The 23,074-nt window shown below is 44.0% G+C and overlaps 1 protein-coding gene across 5 annotated transcripts in view; it reads right to left on the bottom strand.

Moving 5' to 3' along the window:
- Positions 1 to 23,074, bottom strand: part of MDGA2 (MAM domain containing glycosylphosphatidylinositol anchor 2) — a 336,382-nt gene that overhangs the window by 26,337 nt on the left and 286,971 nt on the right. For all 5 annotated transcript variants that reach the window (XM_066998721.1, XM_048065998.2, XM_048065999.2 and 2 more), the window contains one exon: positions 2,512 to 2,689. In XM_066998721.1, the coding sequence (XP_066854822.1) occupies positions 2,512 to 2,689 (178 nt within the window). The remainder of the gene's footprint in view (positions 1 to 2,511; positions 2,690 to 23,074) is intronic.

The following is a 23,074-nucleotide window of genomic DNA, read 5'->3' as shown; positions in this document are numbered from 1 at the left end:
TACTGTGAGATAAGAAACTGTTACATGTTCAAAAAAAAAAATATTCCTAAAGCAGTGGGGTGAGAAACATGGGGTGATATAGCTGAAGTCCAGTGTGCTTCTGGAGTATTGATCGAAACTGCACGCACACAAGCTTAAAACTACATTGAAAATATGAAGATAGGAAGATTCTAGTGTTTTTCTCCCTGCTTAAGGTCTCAATTTAAAAAAAAAAAAAAAGAAACGGTAATGGGAGAAACTGTAAAAAATTATATTCTCCTTTTAACGAACATTCACATGATGTCTTTTATTTTCTGGGTAATGTTTATAATTATTTCTTACATCAATGCTGGCCTGCTGCTGTGCATGCTGCTAGCCCATTAACTGCTTTTCTAAGATTCCAGCATTTCAGATTATAACTATTGGATTTGCACAATAATAATGTATGCGATATCATTACTTTATAGCTGGAACTATAACATCCTTAAAATTAGCTTGGCAATAGCTTGCTGACACTATAGTCATTGGACGAATGCTGAGATAAAATGCATATTTGAAGCACACAAAGCCTCGTCGATTCTGGAACCCCTCTTCAAAGGTAAGTCACTTTAGGTTTGTCCTATCGCTTAGCATCTGGCGCATGATTTCTTACACTGTGACTTTGTCGACACCAGAGCCATAGCACTGAGCACTGCTCCAGAAGTGGGCACAACGTGATGGCTTCCTGTCTCTGGGCAGCTGGATTTTGCTTTGGCACCCATCAGCATGTTTGAGATGGGATGCTATTCACATCTGTGCTAATGGCAGATTCTAGCAGAAAAAAATCTACGGTAGACAAAATATGCCTTTTATGTTGCACGGGAATGTTCTTCCTGCCAGCCTGGGGCTAGAAATGCAAACGACATAATGTTTCATTAACAGCTCAAATTCAGTGTGGTTGTGAGATATGGCCAAGACCTCAGTCAGCCTCCTGAGACTTACCAGTGTACAACTGCCACCAAAAAGGAGCAGAAGTGACTGAGTGAGCTAAATGTTATTATTATTATTATTATTATTTTTTATTCCTAGCAGGAGCTGGTCCAATGGATGGGGTACTGATCAGTATTTAAGTCACAGGAAAAATTTCAAGGTGCACAGGAGAGGGCAGTGATGCAAGCCTACCTATCACAGCCAGCACAGAGATTGGGCTTGCTGAAATCCCAAATGTCTGCATGACGCTTCTGCTCCTGAACACCATCCAGAAGACCCTGGGTCTTTCCCTCGTGTATGCAGGAAGCCCCAGGGAGACCAGCTTCCCTCCACTGAAGTTGGAACATGGACATTTACTTGAGTAACGAGTCCAAATGATGAGCAAAGGTCTAATAGGAGTTGCAGCAGATAGATTTAGTAAACAAGTTGTTTTAATTGAGCATTTGCCGAGATGAGCTTTGGGAAACATTCTTAGCAAACACTTCACTACAACAGCTAAAACTTAAGAATCATCAATCATCATTGTTAGCAGATCTGCCATTAAGTGAAATGTGCAACTGTGTTATTTAGAATTTGTATTTGAGATTGTTTAATGTAATTTGTTCCCTTGATACTTGCATCACTGCACAATGATGTCTTCAACAGAACTACCGTCTCTCTGAGGTATGTCTTGTCCGTCCATTGTAATTTTTACGAATGAGAAACAAAAAAGTAATTCAGTTATTCCGTAAATAATTGCTCTCCGAAAGGTATTTTTAGTTATTTTTAGAGCTCAAGGAATTAATTCCTCATAATGCCGTGAGACTGAATGGAATCGCAGAATCATTTAGGTTAGAAAACACCGTTAAAATCAAGTCCAACTGTTAACCTAACACTGCCGAGAGTACCACCACACCGCATCCCTGAGCACCACAGCTACATGTTCTTTAAATACCTCCAGGGATGGTGACTCAACCACTTCCCCGGGCAGCCTGTTCCAATGCCTCACAGCCCTTTCAGTGAAGATTTTTTTCCTAATATCCAACCTAAACCTCCCCTGGAGTGACTTGTGGCCATTTCCTAAGGACGGAAGGAGTACTGTATCTTTCCTGTTGAAGTGGATAAATCCTTCTCATGAAAAACTTCTGGAGGAAAATATAGAGACACCCTTTTCTGCTTGCATTGGACTAGGAATAGTCTTTTTGCTTTTTAATCATTCACTTTCAAATAGACATTTCTCAAAACATACGGATTCTGACAAAAAAAGAGTATTTAGATAATATCAAAACACCAATTTGACATCTTCACAATAGTACTTGTTTTGTAGATTTTTTTTTTCAAAACTCATTGCCCTACCAAGTGTTCAGAGCAAGAATAAACTCTTCAATAAGACCAATTTCATGAAGATAACACTAATTTGTTATATTTTTACTTTTATATTATAGAAACTGATATGATTTTGGCAATTCATCGCTGGACTGGCAATTCATACACACTATGCAACGCAGTGCAGCTGTAGCAGCAGACTAAAGGCACCACGGAGGGCACCACAACACATTTCCTCTTACACAAAGATCTTCTTACCACTATACTTGATGACCCGAATGGTTGAGTCCCCCTCCCCAAATCTGGTGATGGGCGTTAGTCGGACTTCATATGCCTCTGGCTTGATCAGCTCAGTGAGGTTGTAGGTAATTAATTCTCCCTTTTGAATGTTTCCATTCACTGTAATTTCCTGCTCCCACCAACGCTGTTGTCCAGCCTAAAATCAAAAGAAGGATGGAAATGTCAGAGCTGTTGGGATAAATGCTGTTTTCACCGTCGGAGAGCAGGGGAGCAGCCGCAGACCTGTGCTGCCCCGGGTGTTTTCTCAAACCTTCAAACAACCAAAGGGGATTAGTTACGGCAAGAACCTGGACCTAACCTGGAAATAACCCGCTACCAGGCACTTCTGTAAGAGAGAGGAGACCACAGACCGCCAAACCATCAGTGAGGCCAACCTGCTGCCGTTCCCACTGTCACAGCATCAGCTCCTCCCCTGCCACGCAGGTCCCACGCCAGCCTCGGGCAGCGCGACGCCTGCTGGCACCGTGCAGCACTCAGCAGGGAAGCACGGCGTTAATTCAGTTCCCAGGGATTTCCGACATTTCTCAGAGACTGCAGCAAAGGACCGAGAGCCCAGTTTGTGGCGGTGCATTAGCACTCCCACCGTCAGGCAGATGCTGAGACATTTTTCAAACACTCGCTGAATTCTTCCATCTTTTGGAGCCTAAAGTATTTTGCAAATCTGCCCCTAAGTTTCAAACCCACTTCCTAAAATGTTTAATAAGCTTTTTTTTTCCCCTGTAAATAAATAAATTAAAATACTAAAAAAAAAAAAAAAAAATTTTTAAAAGCTGTTCATTTCAGCTCATTTCATCACCTTCCAGAGGCTGACCTTACTAGCTCCCCACGAGTCCTGCTGTCCCTTCAAGCCTGAGCAGTAAATTGGCTCCCCATGCCTGGCAGCCTCGTTTCCTCCATGATTTTAAAATAAAACTGGCTGAGCACGGTGCCAGAGGTGCTTTCTGCGGCAGCACACAGCGGGCTGAGGTGGGGGCCCCGGAGCCCAGAGCTGCCCATGTGCTGCTGGCCCTGCTCCACCGGCGCCCATTGCCTCCCCTTGCAGGCAGCGAGGCTCCACGGCTGGCATTTGGGGCGTAGTTTGGAGCTAATGAAAGCACGCCGGAGGACTGAAATGCAGTTTGATTTCCAAGCACTTACCACTTTCGGTGAGTGAGAAAGAAATAGGCTAGTGCACAATTATCAGCAATCCTTGTGGTCTCAAAGATGGATGGATTTCAGAGAACAATGAAAGACAATAGGAGCAAACAAGAGGCTGTGTTATTAAACAAACAAACAAGCAAAAAACGAAAACAAAAAAAAACCCAAAGCACAGATTTCTGTGCTTTATAGACTGCAGTGCTTTCAGCATCAAAATCTATAGTTTCTTTTATTTATATGCCTTTACCAATAAATGAAAAAAAATACCTAATTAAGAAGGCATCACAAGACGAGTGCCACATTGTCTCTGCAATTGTGTTGACTGGTTCATAGACAAGTAGAAATTACGCACATTTTGGGCAGCAGAGTGACTTGACATTTCAATATTACTTGCAGGTACTCAGGCTTATTACAGACACTATCTCCAGGAAACAAAGGAAAAATCATTAAATATTTACCACACATCCCAAGACAACTGTACAAGTGCAGTTCGGCTAAAATGAGAAGTTCACTAAGCACACTGTATCTGTGAGTGCCCGGAAATTCTTAGTTATCCCATGTTCATCAATGCAGAGCTTCACGCTTATTAAAAACAGAAAAATTTTTATCCCAAAACTTTAATTTGCAGATGCAATAAAAATGCACATTGAAATCACTGAAATCTAGTACTAAATCTACCACATTTCATCCAAATAAATGACATTTGCAGCAATATTAAGAGACTTCAAGCTTTCAATTTATAGCAGTGGGAAAGAGATGTCAATTCTTGGATAATCATACCATGTCACACATGTACAATTATATGCCCATTAAATAAAACCCAGACCGTGAAGCAAAAAGCAAGAGCAATCCTTGAGAAAGTTGGGAATGTGGAACTTTGTCCTCATTTTGGTGCCACTGAAGTCAATGTGCGTCTTATTGCGATTTGAGCCTTCGCAGGGATGGGTTAAACCAATGCTGAGCACATCTGTGACATTATTTCTGCTCTTGCACATGCCGTATGCCGTGCTACAGGCTCAGGTGGCTCCTCATGGCTGGCCCCGCAGGGGTTAAGCCTTGCATACGAGAAATGCTAGGGAATAAAATCTCAGATGAGGTTAAAAATGTAAAAACAAGTTACTGTGAGGAAAAGTTTATCTGTTCAATACAAACTCTGCACGTGCACAGGGCGGCAGTCTGCCTCTGACACCCAGCACCCAGACCAGAAAGCTTTCGGATGAGCACGTGGGGCAGGGGGAGACAGGGGAGCTGGGGGCTGCCAGCTGCCCAAGCAGCACCAGCCCTCTGTCTCCCCAGCTAGCATCGCCTCTTTCCTGTTGAAAGCATTAAAAGACCCCCCTTGGTAAGGCACGATATTGATAAAACATCCACCACAACTTTGTACATAGCCTGGAACGGTGGAGCCTTCCTCTGCCAGTGGTTTCCCAGGGCCACTACACTACAAGGAGGGATTAAAGATAATAAAGATATTGCAGATATGTGCGTTTATATTATATCTATATAAGATCATCCCAGTGGAGCTCATGAAACATTCAGATTTGACAGGTTCTGTCAGATGCCGGATCTCTGATAGCCCTTCATACATAAGGACTGACCGACAAAAAATGAACCCCATGGTGCGCGCAGTTTAACAGAAATTCAGGTTTTTTTCCTTGTTTCTTCTTGGCTACCTGTGAATGAGGCCATGCCATGGGTACCAGCTGGGCTTTGCGCAGTGTGTCACTCTGACACCCCACAGCCCACAAAGCCAGCACTGGCAGGCATGGAGGCTCACGCCACTCAGATACCTTCCTGCTGCCCTCCGCCGATGAGCAGCCCTTGTTTTACACCCCCCACACCCACCTTCCCAGACCACAAAAACCCTCCAGGAGCCACCGAAACCCGAGTGCTCCAGGAGAGCGGTGCCAAATTTACGTACGGAGAACGGAAAGGCGCGTGAAGGTGCCAGGACGCCGCTCTGCCCCTCGGCCTCGCGAGGCACAGCAGCCACTGAGTTGTGACCCGCGCCACGTGCTCGCAGCACAGACTGTATGAAACATTGCAGAAATGAAGGGGAAGGGCGTCCGGACCTTTCCCGCAGTGGGACCGATGCATGATGCACCGCGCGGCTCCCCAGGCTGCCAGGGAGCCTCCCAGCAATCGATAAGCCTTGTCTCGAGGAGACTGCTGTCCTTGAGAGCAGGGCGAGGGGTCTGCTGCCGAGAAGACAATAAGGATACTTATGATAAGGTTTAGAAAGTGTTTTTAAAGCAGTGCATTGGGAATTTGCCCATATGAACCTTCTTACTTGCCCCGCATGGATGGATGCTCGCCACGTCTTGTGCAGTTGAACTGGGAAGTGCTCTCGGATAAAAGCTGGTGCTCGAGGTGGAAAAAACGAAAGCCTTTGGCTGGAGCACATCCCAGCTGTTTGTGAGCGTCTGTAAATTCACTAAGTTACCTCGTGAGTCAGATAGAATGATTTTATATTTTAAATGTGCAATGGTTTATGTTTCTACATTTTTTAGACACATTATTTAAATTTTCTAAACTCTGCAAGACTTTTTTTAAAAATTCACTATGTCAGCTGTGAGCTGCATACCACTAAACATCATGTCATGATTGTACCCGTCCCCTTCACAAAAATTAAGAATCAAAGGAACATAAAACTCTGCAGAACATTACCTAGTTTTCAACACTAAAAATAAAAGAACAAATAACAACAACACCAAAAACAACAGAACAAAAAAAAATCATTTCTTGGAACAGACATCATCAGCGTCTTGTGCTTCATGCTTCATGCCAACAGGTTGGCTGCCAATTACGTGTGAATGCTGTGCTAACAATGCTGTGCCACAGGTTGGGTGAGCTACCACCGACTCTCTGGCAGTTGTTTGAAGTCAGCTAGCTGTTGCTTTGAGGTATTCCTGACTCCTTACAGAGGTCTACCATAAAAAATATTCCCTATTACACGTAGCCTTCGGATATGGGGATACTGAAACACATACTTCAGCAAATATTTTTAATAATTAATAATACATTTTTAAAGTTTCCTATTACTAAAGCTAGTCATTAATTTATATCAAATTCAGTTGCTGCTTTGGATTATCACCCTTTTCTACAACTACCCACAAAAGCAAATAAAGCAACTCTATCACTTTATTCATTCTGAAAGGAAAACAGTTTGATTTTTCATTTCAGTACCATGCATCCTAAGCCGTACTGGATATTGGTATTTCTCCATAGGAAGCAACACACATCTTTTCGCCTTGCAATCAGCACTGTCTCTGTTCTAATTCTTGTTTTTACCATGGAAACCATAAAAAAAAAAACTCCACAAACATCTCAAAATTGTCACTAGGTTTGACACAAAACATCCCCTTGCCTGATTTTTCAGCTCAGCTGCTGAAGAAATGAATAAAGAAAACCCGTACCCACACAGCTCCCGTGATGTTCAGCTCAACCCTGAGCAGAACAGGGACAGCAGGGGGCTGAGGGTGAAGGGGCTGCCCGGGGACATCCCTCCCAGGGCCGGGGACACCAGTGCCAGCCCCGGACACCAGGCTGGTCACCCACCTTGCAGTCCTCGAGGGGAGCCCTCCTCCCAATTCACAGCAGTGGTGCCCTGGGCTGGCACAACAGTTCTGAAGCTCTGTATGATATGGAGGCACCAATGATGAAACAGTCCAGACCCTCTAAAATACAGGATGCAGATCCCTCCGTGGCAGGTCAAGCTCCCTGCATGAAGCCGGGACAGTTCTGCAAAGCCAGACCCCTGGAGCAGCACCCAAGCTCCTGCTCGCTCAGCGTTGGGCCATCCAGCAGCAAGAACAACTTGGCCCTCTGCCCCTGCTCCTGCAACAATGCCTCTCTGCCTCCAGAGGTCTGGGCATCTCCTGCAGCTCCCCCGAGTGGGCAGGAGCCACCTGGGCATCGCCCACCTCATTGGAACCCTCTACCGAACACCACTGATGGAGCAAAGACACTGGAGTGGGGCGTACAGCCTCTCTCCAATGTCCAGGCTGTGCCTTTTTATATTAAAAAATGAAGATTCACACTTCAAAGAGAGAACAGAACTAAACATCCCTGTAGAACTCCTTCCTGGATGTCAATTTGTGTGTCTGGAGCTCTAAACTTAGGAAGAATCGGGGTTCACTGAAAAGGAATTTTTGAAGGAGAGAAATTATTATATCCTTACAAAGATAAGGATGTAATATGCATTTGGGAATTTGCTTTGACCACACTGAAAGAACAGTTTTCCAATGGTTTGTAAATGCCTGTAAAAGAACTGAGGAAAAAACACTTTAGCTCCAAGAGCATTTATTAGCATTTTCATGTGTCTAACCTGTAATTAATTTAGCAGAGCACACCTACATTCAGTCCATCCAGAGCACAGAAGGCTTCACAGGGACTCTTCATTTATCTTGGTTACCTTAGAATATTTAGAAATCTTTGTTCCTAAAGCTAACAGAAAAGTAAAATGAATTTCCCTGACATCAGAGAAAGGGTGTAAAAGTGTGGCAACGTTTTATTGCAACAGGCTGAAACCCTCTCCTCTCTGCTGTCAATAAAAGGGTACTTATTCCTTGTTTCCTATTGAGAAACCAGCCAACAGTATATTCTCTAAAAGACTTGAACATATAGATTTCCTGAGAAATTAATCCTATGGGATGATTAAATATTGATTGCCTATATGCACAGTTATGTTTATAAAAAATAAACACATCTGTAGTCCATTGTACTTGGCCTATTGATTTCAGCCGTAAATTTCTTTATTGACTCAAAAAGTCAGACAAGCATCTCTTTAATTAACGACAACCGAATGCAATGTGTATTAATCTACTGCATACTCCGATAAAAAAGCTCTTGCAGTCCTTAAAGTCATTTCTTTACAATTTATAATAACGTTGACAATTGATTTTTCTTGATAAAAAAAGGAGTTTTCTTTAGCAGTCACATATATAAAAGAGCAACGGGAAATACTTGGTTGACGGGCAAATACTGCTACCCATCTGCACGCTGTAGAGGAGCACTTCCACGCAGCGTCTGCCTCATCTGCTGCAGACATCCAGTGGTTACTCTTCTTTAACACGTTTGCCCAGCAACGTAATCAGAGCTATCTCATTTTCAACACAAACCTTATCAGATAGGTGGCAACTGTGTCAGCTTCATTTCAAAGGGTAGTTACGGCCCTGAAATGACTCACGGTGACAAATACCTGTAATTCAGGCAAAAATAACAAGGCCAGCTGCAATGCATGCTCTGCCACACTTATCATCACTTGATTTTCCACTGTGCATCATGTAATATTGCTATTGATGACATCTCTCTTCTTTTCTAATATTTTCACGTGATCACTGGAACTGTCAAAACCCCACATCTGTTTCTGTGCTGAGTCTGTACCAGCTCCCTGCTCCCCTGCAAACACGGACACCAGCCACTGCCACAGCAAGGGGGACCAAGAGGCCAGCGCCGTGTGGTTTGCCTGCTGGGGCCCGGGACATGCTGAGCCCACTAGCTAACAGTAATGACCCGGGCTTGTGATTGGCCTTCTTTACCTAAAATTACCATTCTGTATGCCTCCTGCCATTCATTTTATTTATTTTACCTTAAATTACCATTCTGTATTTCTCCTGCCCTTCATTTTATTTATTTTGTGTTTACATCTTTGTGTAATTGGCTATATTTGGTACACAGAAAATCATCAAAACAAACAAACCAACCAACAAAAAACCTCTTTTCTTTTTTTAAGGAACTAAATGTCCCTGAGTTGTTATTAATTAGGAACTTGGAGTCCAAAGACGCAGTGTGTTTTTCACGGACTACAAAATTGATGGATGCGTGGTTCAGATGCCAGAAACAGCTGTCCATGATCCAAAACTATGGCTTGGTATTTGAAAGAGAAACAAATGGGAACAATTTAAGGAGAGATAGTACAAGAGGTCTGGAAGCTACAGGATCCAACAATTAAGCTATCTTTAATTATGCATTACAGCTGAAGTTTTAAAGACAGGATAACCCAGGAAATAGGAGAGGTCATTTTTGACGGAGTAAAATCAAAACACAGCACAAATGCCTATTAAAAACTTGCTAATTACACTGCCTTCTGTTTTAATTTTTTTTTTTTGATACAAATGACTGATGATAAAAACATCTTTTAAAATCTAAATTAGGCCAGTTCGGTCCCCTTGCTAACTAAACTGCAGTTTAGGGTATTCAGAGCTGGAAGGTCTTTCTCAGTGTTTCTTTACCTTTAATAACCCTACATGCAGGGACAAACTGTATTTGTTAGGTGCAACTTTCTTTGATCGGAAAGGCAATAAAACCTTACCTGTATTCACTTTCTCCTTTATGGCAAATCGGATCCATACCAGTGCATGTATGGGTAAAAGAACTGGGCTATGGCACGGACAGAAAATTTTACGCTCCATTTTGCAGCCAGTGCCTGTTCAGCTTTCATCAGAAACCCCCTCTGAGAGCATATAATACATATTTGAATATGTCTGAACCTGCATGCTGCTGAATGAAAATAGAAGCTAAAAATACAATAAAGCCAAATCGTGACCAAAGGAGATGTGCAAGGCAGAGAAGTGACCTGCTCGGGGCAGTCTGAAGGGACTTGCTCATTAGCAACCGACCGGGACTGCAGTCTTCCGCAGACTGAAAACAAAGGAAAAGGAGGAAGCTTAATTTTTCATATAACAAGCTTGAACAAGTTAGTCTCGGGCATATAGGTACAGGCTAACTTTTTACGTCTTCTTTAAAGTGGAGTCGTTGGTTTTCTAGGTCACCTGGGCTGCAGCAGTGTAGGGGACGTGGCTACCGCCCACGGAGGAGCAGTGCACCAAGCACGGAAATCGGAGCCACGGGAACTTCACATCTTCTCCAGGAAAGTCTCACTTATTTCACTTGCTTTCATCCTGCTGGTAGTAAATATCAGAGATTTGAAAGCACTCGCTTATCGCTGCTTGAATATTTGTGCAGCGCGGGTTACACTAACAGGTCTCATTTATAAAAATCTACCTGGACCTGTCTTCAGTGAAAGGCCGGTCACGGAAAGGAAGCACCTCCACGCGATGCCTCGATGGCACCAGAACTGCTCAGAGCAGCTGCACCCTGCCAGCAGAGAGCTGCTCGGAGCTGCAGCCAAGGCCACCGCTGCCACCCACTTAGGAGCTGCGATAGAAAAGCACAAAAATATTTACAGCCAGGCACACCCAGGCAAAGCGGAACATTTGCTGAGTGAAGCGAGAGCTTTAAGTTAAGGTCCAAAAGTTCACTGTGCACAATGTGGGTTTGATCCAGGCAGATGTTACTCTCTGTTGCGTAGAAGCTGAGTGGCCTTTGGGACCATTTTGGTACGCACTTTGAAAACATACAGGAGAACATCAAGGAAATTCAACATGTAGGGCTTCGTGGCCTTTTAGCAAAAAATCCTGATTTTTTCTGTGCTCCTAACACAGCGTATGCTGTGCTCTGTGTTTGCTAATTTATTTCATGACCTTCAGACTCTCCCTGTTACTGAACTGCACTTCATGACTGCACGTTTAATGGAAGCAGCTACTGGAGTGTTGGCCAGCTCCAGAGTCTGACCGGGGACACGTGAAGGATGCTTTGAAATACAAAAACTTGGAAGAATCTGAGTCGCCAATTCCAAAGCCAAATCCAAAGCTTAAAGACATTAATGTCAGAATATTCTCCAGAGAGCTATTAATGAGATGGAAAAATGTTCCGTGTGTGCAGACAACGTCTTGGCAGACCTCAGCACCTTCAGAAGCCAGTGGAGGGTGACCAACACTATGCAGTCACCACGAGGAAAGACACAGAAGGTTGTTTGTCCCCATCCTCTGACTGGAGTGCTGAGAGGGATAGTTACAAATAACGCTGTGTGATTTTCAATTCTTTATGAATCTGTGTGTGCAACTCTGAGCAATCGAAACTCCTTATACTCTACACTGCTTTTTCCATACCTGCTACATGCAGAAGGATTTATAGTCTTTGAGGTGCACAGAAGCAAAAAAGCTACTCTGCCAGTGTCACACATTTCAGTTTTACTATTCTTTAATCTGAATACATCCTCACTCCATGACTTAAACCAAACAAGCAAGTCCGCATTAATAATCAAGTGTATGCATCAGCTAACCCTACTCACAGTGCCAATGGGGTCTTGTGGATGGGAGGCTGCACCTGCTGCTGGCTGCATTCTCCATTGATGCTTCAGGACCAGCAATCGCTGCTCCCAGATCACCCACAGCTCCCACAGCACCCCCGCTGCCACCTTTCCTTCCCTGCTGTCCAGTGGTTCTGTTCAGCTCACAGGCAGCACCAAAGCTCACCTGCGCAGTGCAGCAGACCTGGTGCTTTCTGACTGGTGCTTAAGGCATCAAAGCCGGTAAAAGGGCTGGGAGGCATGTCCTGTGAGGAGAGGCTGGGGACACTCGGGTTGCCCTGTCTGAAAAGAAGGCGGCTCAGAGGTGGCCTAGTTGCTCTCTGCAACTCCCTGAGGAAGGCAAGTGCAGAGAAAATAGGAGTGTCTGCTCCCTGGGCACCAATGGTAGAACGTGGGAATGGCACAGAGCTGTGCCAGGGGAGCTCAGGCTGGGCATTAGGAAACATTCCTTTACTGTGAGGGTGGTCAGACACTGGCACAGGCTTCCTAGCGAGGTGGTTGATCCCCCAGGGCTGTCAGTGTTCTCATTAATGTGCTTTCTCTCCTGGTCAGCCCTGAAGTGGCCAGGCTGTTGGACTAGATGATCTTTGAAAGTTCCTTCCAACTACACTACTGCACTGCACTGCACTGCATTGTATTCTATTCTATTCTGTTCTATTCAGATAAATTAATACCAACTGCCTGTCTGGGGTATTGTTTTCCTTATTGTTTTGGAGCTCTTCTTGTAAAAAAGTTACCCAGAGCTCGAATGAAAATATGAGCACTGCTAACAAGACAAATATAAAAAACATTTTCAAATGAACAACCTTTCTTCTGGTGGATCTTAGTGACAAAAATGCACCCAGGATTGTAATGTCCAGCACTGATCTCCCTAAAGCACGTTCTTCATCCCCACCCTCGCTAACCCTTTTAGGTGTTACCATGCTTGGCTTGTACCACTGAGGGTGGATTCTGTCTGCTGGCAGAGCAGATCCTGGTCTGCAGTGCCCCAAGGGGACAGAATTCCTCAGTGCGCAGGGACGTGGGAGACGGAGCCGAGTGTCCACTCACTGCAATAAAGAAGGGTTTACAGCAAAATGCAGAACTGCCCTGCTGCCTTTGCCAGACACAGAGTTTAAGTAATTTCTTCCTGCCTCAGCAGAACAAATTCAGGCTCGTCCTCGCTTCTTGCAGTGCAGTGTCACGGGGCTCTGCTGCCCCCACGCACTGGGTGAGGGACCCTCCGGAGGTGCCAGTAAATCCACTGCATCTCTCCTCTAAAGGGTGTGCCGCTGCAAGTCCTTCAAGTAAAGGCACAATTTCAGAGTTTAACGGAAAGTGTTGAAGCACCTGTTGACTGAAAGCAGCCCGCATTATCTTGCTCTTAGGAAAAGGTCACAGTGTGGACTTCTCATCTGCGTGGACCCAGATCAGACACAACCTTGAATGTGGTGACACTGCATTCAACTACATACCTTTCTCTCCCTCCTTAGAGAAAGGCCAAAGTGTGATATAAACCAGCAGAATCCATTTTAAGACTTGAAAACTGGCTAAGTCCCAGATGAATTCACACGAGTCTATGGGATTAAACAAGAGCTGCCCTGTTCCCCGCCCCAGTGGCACAGGCCTTCCTACTCTTGCACCACTGCTAGGCAGCTCTCAAAAGAGGTTTTCAATTTTTAATCCCCGTTTTGTTAGGCATTCACAAAAGGCGGGTTAATTATTAAACCGCGTTAAGGATGGTTTTAAGGGTAAGTTTCCCGTTCCCTCTCAGTGACAGAGCGAACCAGAAGTTCACACACTAGGAGCTGCCGCTCTCACCCACCAGAGCGCAGGGCACAGCAGCGGGGGCGAGCTGGGCGCTGCCAGCAGCGCTACCGCCAACAGCAGGGATGTGCTTCTGCATGTCAAACAGCAGTCTGTCTGCCGTAGCCAGAGCATTGCTTTTATCAGGGCAACAAGAGAGAGAATTATCAAAGTGGCATCAGGATTTAGACCCTAAGTTTAAGCTAAACACTTTACGCTTATAAGAACAACTGCATTTCCGTGATCGGGAAAGTATCCAAGGACAAATTTCGTATTTCAGTGATAACGACTTAGCTGAGCATACCACAGTGCCACAACCTTCCCTGCTTGGATCTTGAACGGCACACAGCACATTCCTGTCACTAGTGAGCTAATTCATTTTCCTGTGATTTCTAAAAGCTATTTATGAATGACATTTTTTTTTTCCATACAAAATAATTACATAGTGACAAGTCAATGAATGTGGCTGCAATCAGGATGACAAACCCAACCCTTTTAAAGCATGGCATGCTGGAGCTTTACTCTTTAGCGAGCACAGTGAACACGCTAGGTTGTCTCGGTAAATGAACTGGAAAAACAAGACTGCATTTTAAGCAACCTACATGAATCTCTGCATAAATAGATCAAGGAGTAATAATGCAATAAGACAAGCGCGTGATGCCAATGTGCATTTTCAAGGAAAGGGAACATACTGATTTTGCTTAAGTTTTTAAGTAAGAATGATTTTTTTTGCCAAAAAATAACAGCTCAACTGTCAGATAAGAACGTTTCAACAAACCATTTCTTAAATACTTAAGACAATCGCTGCATGAGAGGAAAGGAAATAGCCACTAGATTTTTAATGAAGTTCTCAAAATGTAACTGTGATGTTTTAAATTAGCTCCAAAACACAGACGCATTGCAGTAGGGTGCTGATTTGCTTATTGAATGGCAATATGGTTTGTATTCGATTTAAATATATGTATGTTTCAGAGAATAAAGAATTCTCTAACAGCAAAAGTATGGATGGAACAGTTGTCTTTAGGGCCAGATCACTCATCCCAGCAGTATATAGTTTCTGCAATGCACATTACTTGAGGAAAACACTTACTTAGTACATATGCTAGCTAATACATTGTGATTTGGCTAAATGTCCCTCATCTAGGAGCAAGCAAAGTCTGTTTAAGGAATTGCCAATCTAACTACGTTCTTTAAAAAAGAATGAATCTCATTTACCATCTCTTTTCTCCAAATGGAAATAAAATTTTCACAGGCCTCACAAAAACAAAGAAATCCTTCCTGGTCTCAGTTGTGCCAACAGAAACAATACATCATTGTGGACTAGGAAACAGTTTGGTTTCTTAATGGCACTGCTATTTTTATTGGTAAAAATTATGTTTTAACCTTTTATTTTTTCTTCTGAAATTGCATGCATCTGTTTCTGCAAGGACAGAATTTCTGGTGTGAGACAGGGAGGCAGGGAGACAGCCCCAAATGCCCCAGTGTCCGGCAGGCAGCTGGGATCCCTCAGCCATCCACTGGGGACCACACAAAGGCACAGGTGGGTCTGCAGGTACACTGCACAGGACAGCCCAGCGTGAGGGTCCCGGTGTCCCTCTCGGTGACATGGGACACCCAGATTTCAGGCTGTCCATGCAACTCCAGTGAAGCACCTCTAGGCGTGAATCAAGATGCTGCCTTTAAATATGCAGAGGTAAAAACCCCTTTCCCAAGGCGAGCCCTACCAGCAGTGAGTATTTCTGACCATTCTCTATGTTTCAGTTTCCCAAACTCAGAGAGAAGCGGTGCCAAGGGGTTCATTGCAGCCCACGAAATAAGGGCTGTGGGGCCGTGTCCTGCCGACATGGGGAGAACACAGAGGGTGTCCTTAGGGCAGGCCTGGCACGTGGGGGAGCAAGAAGGTGTAAGGACACACGTGGGGCTACCACAAGGAAAAAGGTGAAGCTCATTCAGTGAGAAACACTTCTGCAGCTGGTCTGAGAGCTCAGTTCTGGCATTATTTAATTTGGGGGCACTTGGTGATCTTGGGAGTGGAGGTCTTCGAGTGCCTCCTGTGTGTGTGGATGCTGCGGCTGGGGCTGGTGCCCAAGGGACCTTAAAACCCGCCCGGTTCCAGCCCCCTGTGTCAGGGCTTCACCGCCCTCTGAGGGAAGAACTTCTTCCTTATATCTAATCTAAATCTACCTTCTTCTAGTTTAAAACCTTTCCTAGGCATCTGAAACTATCTTCACTAAAGAAAATGCTTCCTTCATCAGAATTAAGTGTCTGTAACACTCACAGGCCCTTTCATGTACTAAGTTATAGCTGCAGTTATTTATGCTATCTTTTACTATGTTGAAAAGGATACTGCATGCCAGACACAACTCTCACTCGTCATGCATTTGCCTGATGACATATGACTTAATTTTTGTGTAGATCTTCAGTTTTCAAAGTTTCATTGCTCTATTTTGCAAATCCTTTAATATTTATGAGCCACTCTATGACATCATATGAAAACAACCCTATCAGAACCACTGTTGTCACAGGTATTTTTTGAAACGCTTTTGCATTACATCCTGTAACGTATAGTTTGTGCTGGAGGGGTGCCCACCTGACTCAACAACTTGCAGAAACCCCCTCGGCTGCACGCTGAGGATGAAACGTGCTGCTCAGCCACGCACGGCGCTGACTGCACCCCTCACAGCCAGAGCCGTGTGTCTGTGCACACGTGGGTACACCTGCAAAGGGAGCCTCTACCCTACCTCAAGTGTTTAAATGTAGTCAAAAGCAAGTAACTTGTTTACAGAAATAAATTCCTCTAGCTTGAGTAATTCTCTCACTAAATTGCTCTTCAATTCAATCCATTTTCTCCTGCATCTTTCCTGAAGTTTGACTGATGCACTGCATTTGTCAGCAGTAATCAATTCATACTGCAGATTTTCCTGCTGAGCCAGAGTAAATGAGAACCGAGTGTGACAACCATGCACTGACCAAAGCGCCATGGGCTCGGGCAATGCTGGGTGAGAGCTCACAGTGCGGAGTACGAGCATGTCTCTACCCTTTTTCACTGAAGCGAAACGTGCAGTGAGAGCCTCAGGCTACGTTCCTGTCACTGCCTTGAGCACACGAGCGTGGTGACCACCTCCTGCCCAGGGAGGGTTTGTTCTTCAGGAAATTACTGCTTGCACGTTGCTGGCAAAAGTCAAGGAGACTTGGCCACGGAGCTCCCTGGCTCCTGCAATGTATAAATATACAGGGAGAGAAGTATAGGCATGCCTGAGACATCCTGAAGAGAGGGATTAGAGATATTCACCAAAAACATAAGGTGGCTCAGCAGGGGCTTCCACAGACCTGGCTACAAAGTCAGAGAGTTCATACACTGTGCCCCGTTAACAAGTTTTTTCTGTTTTTTGATTAATGTGATCTTGCCCTTCAGATTTCCCATAATGACATCTTTCTCCTTAACCCATCCACATGCTGTCAGAGCACTGGTGGGGCCCTTCTCTGCTGCACCTCTACTCCCCGTCACAGTTGACCCAAATGAAGAGCTGGGTTCAGCAACCTCTGAGAGTGACAGTAGGACAGATGGACAGATACAGGCAGGACAGTCTTCTGGGTCTTGTTTCTTTAGGAACCCAGGCCAAAAAGTTAATGCAAATTAGGTATTAAAATTGGTAATGAAATAGCAAGAGTTTATTTCAGTCTGCTTATATAACAAAAACCCAACCAAGGCAGTCCCAGCAGGCAGCAATCGTGTGGATCCAATGACTACATCAAATTTTGCTGTAAGTTTTTTTGTGAGGAAAAGGAGTTCTGTTTTATGGTGCAAATTTAGTGGTAATGAGAATGGCCACATTCTGCCTGGGATTTCTGTTTGCACTGCTAGCAAACACAGCCAGCTACCTCCAACACAAATGCACCGGCAGCTCTGGGGACCCACAGCTCAACACCCAAGACAGGGAGTGTGCATAAAGACAGGAGCATCTTTGCCAGCTAGGACACCGTGGGATCAGAGTCAGAACATCAGCACCTGACAGCAAAAGATGTATTTATATGTTTAACTTCCACCTCTGACTTCATAAGACATTACTTCTTTTTTTTTTTTTTTCCCCCCAAAAAAATATGCATAAGCATTTGCCTTATCTTTCAGAAAATTGGGAAAATTAGCCATATTTTTTAAATGACAATTAAAAGAATTTGGTACAAATCTCAAAGGAGAGCCCTCAGCTTGCTGTTTTGAAAGACAACCCTCGGTTTTGTGAAGAACAAGCATAACAAGCGTCAGCATTGCAAACTGAAAATTGTAAAACAACCATTGCTTCTCTAATTCAATTTACCAACCCCAAGAAAATCAATAAGAATCGTGCTTCTGAATGTTGCACTACTTTTTTTGCTAAATTCTCTGTCTCTAATTTCACAAGTGCAGATACAGGAGGAGAACAGCAAAGCCTCGTTTAGACTTCCTGAAGGAAATGCACGCTGTGAAGAAATCCTCAGAACAGCTATTTCCCTCTGCAGAAGAATGCTTAAAATGTTTCATGAAAACATTAGAAATATTCCCATATACATTTGAATTAGCCTTTTCAACTCTCCCACTTCCCCTGCTAAAATTAATTACTACAGATGTGAGTACTTATTTTTGAATGGCTCGGAATCAAATTTTTATATACATTTTGATGTACTGCTACTGTAAATTTTCTGTAGCATAACAAAAGAAAATACCAAGCTTGCAAACATCTTTCCCTCTGCAATAGATTGATTTCGTGATGACAGCACCACGATCCTGATAGAAGGAACGTTTGCAAAACGATTACCCATCAGGTGGGGGCCTTGAGTTTGCGAAAATACATAAATTTCTCATAAGTGGCTTTCATTCTAAGTATGTTATTTTAGTAAATACATGATTTCCATTCATCTATTTCCATTTTCACTGTACAGGCAGAAAAATGACACTTATTTTTCCTTGTGATTGCCTCTTCCCCTGATGGCACCTATCCTCGCCCAATTTTGACTTTCTTAGTTTCCCTGATTTGGCATTAAACCAAGCTCTGTACTTTTCTCAAAGAACTTTCCTAGCGCTCGCACTGCGGTTTCCCTTGGCGTTTCTTTAACCTCTGTTGAAAATGCTGAACAAGTTTCTTCCGTGTCGTGCTTTCCTACCATTAAATTATCCTCTCGTGCCTGAGACGTGCCTGTATTTTACCGCTAGTGACAAGGTATGTGACAGGATGCAGGCTCGGACGGAAATGTGTAACACTGTTCTGGTGACTCAGATGAGGTGGAGCCTTGTAGCCCTATTCCAGGGATATTAAGAAAATTAAAGAAAGCCCCATCAGAAGAGAAGCGGTCCCACAGGTGCAGCAGGCTGTGCTGTGCTGGGTTACTGAGCACCGCTAAGAAGAAAGGGAGCTCAGAGCCCTAAGCCACTGCACACACTCAGCTGTGTGGCTGGCCACTGTACTCACAGAATGCAAAGATGCCCAAATCCCTGTATTTTTAATATACTACTACTTATTTTGGTGACTGCACCAGACAGATGGGACCTTCAGGGGTCTTCAAAGTAACCAGACTGTGTGACTGCTGCATGGACGTGGTCCTGTGGAAGAAGCTGTAGAGCAGGTAACAGTTAAAAAAAAAAAAAAGTGCTTCTGGAGGCTTCTTGACAAGAAGTAGTCTTCCCAGACTTGCTTGCTTCAAATGCAAGTGAAGGTGAGGTGGGTGGTTTGTTTATGCCGTCATCCCTTTTTATTGTAATTCACTCAGAGTGAATTTGACTTGGGAACAGAGAGAAATCTGCAGCTACTTCATGCGCGCAGTCTGGAGTCAAAGTTTGATTTCTTTGGAGGTTTTTCAAAGCAGTAAAGTGAGATCATTTTCCCAAACTCTCAATTTCAACTTTTTCTAGTTACAAGGTAATTCCAAGATTTTTGATTATCCCTCCCATCTCTCCATCACCTTCAAACCCCCCCATGACTAAGTCTGGATTGCTGAGATGAATTCCGTTCACTTGCTCTTCCTCTGCTGTGAGATCTGTATTTTCAAGCACAAGATGTATTGCCCACGTTCTTTGACAACAAGTGACCATAGGCTCTTACCTGCTTCTCTTGACCGTGCCCTTCTCTATCCCCAATTTCCAACCTACTCTCATACAAGACTGCGGTAATCATAAATGAGCATTTCAAAGGGACCTGCTTTGCTGCTCCATGCATCTCTTATTTTTCAGCTCAAATTTGTGTTCAAATTTCCCCTTCACCAGTGGGAACATTTTTAGGGATGCTCTGAAGCACTAGAACGATGTGCTCCTCTAGGCTCAGGAATGTGTTCTCCTTCACTGCCAGCCTGGAAAAAGCTCAAAGTCTGTAACATTAACATTTTAAAATTTCATTTTATGAAAATTAGAGTTTTTATACAATGCTGAGTGCTTTAGATCCATTTTTGCACTTGCCAGACAGTTGCAGAAAACAATGCAAAGGATGTGCTTAATAATTAAAATTTTAAAGGGCAAAGAAGCCTGATAATGAAGTACGGCATAGCCAGGTTCTTTCTTTATTAAAAAGACAAATTGTTCTGCTAGGAATTAGTAGCTTATTATAACAACAGGAAGATATTTCTGCTGGTTGGCATGTAGCAGGACTATAGAGGTGGAGATGTCTCTGCCTTGACCAGTTCAGACGAGCAAAGTTTTGAGAAATTTTGCTGGCAACAGGAACTAGAAACTGGCGAGAAGCTTCCAGTGCCAAAGGTGCAACACGGGCAGAAAGCAGGGGGAACAGAGCTGAAGCAAAGGAGCTGGGCCATGCTGAGCTCAGGGAAGGGTATGTGATGAAAATAATTTTGTTCTCTTTGCCTCTGTCCAGCAAGGCGGGGAAGACAGGCAAGCTGTGCAGAGCTAAGGTACCTGTATGTCTTCCATTAAGAGAATTTTATAGGTCTCCTCCCATGTGTTTATTTACAGCTACAAACTGCCCACGAAACACAGTGATAGTGGCAGTTTCTATGTCGAGTGTGTCCTGATGGCATGGCAGCGTGTGGTGGATGCTCCCTCCTGGGAGGATCCAGGAGGAGCAGCAATTATTTTAGAGCACTTTGCTTTCTTTTGTCTTCTGTTGTTGCATTTGGGGAATTCTTTCTGTAACAGTACTTTTTAAAAAGCACAGGCTCTTGTCTGCTTTTCTAGTTGACACAGCCCATGGACAGCGGCCTCTCGGTGCTGGGCTTTACTTGGCTTTGAGGACGCTGAGCTGCAGAATCTGCCCCACCTGCGGTGCCACAGCATCCAGCCGCCGACCGGCGCGCACGGTTCTGATCCTCCTTACCTCAACCGTAGTAACTGCTAAAAAATGAGGCACCAGCTAAACGGCCATAGAGTTTCCTTGTTGAGTGAGTGTAAAAGCTGCTGTCTGTGTGCTTTCATAGGGCCTGGGGCCCTCAAGCACATCTGGCTCCACTGGCCAGGAGACAGCACAGCTCTGTACCTCATCCATCCCAGTCCCTCGAAAATCCCACAGATCCTACAAGTATTCCCCAAATACTGCCTGGATCCTTTCTTCAGTGAAGCAGCGATACACAAGTCAGGTAAAGAGAAACAGGCGCTTGGACTCAGATGTTATCATTCTTAATACAAAAACAATTTACTGATGAGATAAAGGCAATGCCATTCAGCTAACCACAAGCAGACGCCAGCACACCAACCTGACGTAGCCCACCGGCAGTGTTTGCAATGCATTAGAAAATAAAAATATTTAGAAATGCAGTCAAATAAGAATAGCAAAACCCTGTCAAAAATGCACTGCTAACTCAAATAAATTATCTAAACGCAGACGTTTCAGAGGGCAATGTGCTGGTAACAAGTAGCGGCAGGTGTCAGAAGAGGTAACAACTTTAATTATCACCCGTGTTTTAGGAGGAATTACTGCAGTAATGGACGTGTGTCCGGATGGCTCGCTGGTTTCTAAATTACCCAAATTTTAAATGTGGCTTCAGACAGAGGAAAGGAACATATTTTGATTAACCTGAGAGTGGATTGTTGCGGTAATTAAAGTAACTACTAATTTTAAGCACCAAAAATAGATAATTAAAAGTAAGTTAAAATGAAATGGAAAAAAAAAAAAAGAAGAAGAAGAAGCTAAAAAACCTAATGTCACTAATTTCATTATATATATATATTTTTTTTCCTTCAGCAAATTCTTTTTTAAATTTAATAATTCCTCTTGGGTACCGGGAGTAACAAAACTGATTTGTACCCAATGATGCAAAGAGTTGCATAAATATTTATTAAAAGTCACTGATTTTCATTCCAAATGAGTCAGATTCAGGCGGAAGCAGACTCTGAGACGGCACCCGCCAGGTGTCAGAGCTGCTCCAGGACCTGTCCCAGCCAGCTCCACCACTGCACCGTGCAAAGCCCCATCCGCTCAGCATCAACAATGTGCTCAACTTGGGTATTTGGTTTGCTGCTTGCTAAGCTCATCCCAGCAGGAGATCTGTGGGATAACAAAATACGTTCTGCACTCAGATTTTCAATATCTGTATACATCTTCAAGAATTGGTCTTAATCCCTGCTTTCTATTCTCCCCGCACAGACTATTATCTCAGGCATTGAACACCCAAACGTGTACTTTCTCAATCAATCAATTCAGGTATTATTTAAGAAAGGCAAGCTCAACAGGAGGGTACAAAACAAGACCCAAACAATATCTGGCGGATTGTCCCAGGTATGTAGTGAAACATCTTCATTTAATGGCAGCAGGCCCGGGCTGGGAGCTGGGGACGTGCGTGACATGGCACGGCACGGCACGGCACGGCACGGCACGGCTCGGCACGGCTTCCTCTCTGTGCTCACCTCGCTCTGCCAAAGGCTGGCAGCCCAGTGGGTAACAGGCGATGCAGAGGTGAGCTTGGTGGCCAGGGAGGCATCCATAGCAAGAAGCATCATTTCAAACAATGCATATCTTCATTGAGAAAGCCTAGCAATGCCCAAAATCAAGCTGGCAACATCAGCGTCTGGCATATCTGCAGAGTTTCGCATGGACAGACCCTAGACAGGATCACGGATAAATGGTATGGCACCAACATTTTTTGCTTTTCAGAACATAGACTTGTGAGATTTTGCATGGACTTATCTGGAGGAAAGCGCAAGCGTGAACAAACATTAGGTGCCCCATGAAGCAGAGTAAGGGAGAGGTGTTCCAATTTAGTAATTGAGTTTAAGCAATGCACAAATTGGTTCTTTCAATTTAATTGACTATTAAAACTCAAGCTTTGTAGTGATGACTTTAAAAGAAGAGATGATATTTTTCTTTTAAAATTGTGAAGTGGTGAATTAATGGTGATGACTATCAATTCCTCTGCAAGCAGGTTGGTCCCACACATCCTTAAGGGAGCCAAATCCCACTGATAAGTTCATAGCAAATCTACAAAGACCCATCTGTGATCAGCTTTAATGTGGTCAAGGAAGATGTCGGTTCTCAA

The sequence above is a fragment of the Anser cygnoides genome, chromosome 5 (genome assembly GCF_040182565.1).
Source record: "Anser cygnoides isolate HZ-2024a breed goose chromosome 5, Taihu_goose_T2T_genome, whole genome shotgun sequence".
NCBI lineage: Eukaryota > Metazoa > Chordata > Aves > Anseriformes > Anatidae > Anser > Anser cygnoides.
Note: the sequence above shows the minus strand (reverse complement) of the source record. Positions and strands in the feature narration are given on the sequence as shown.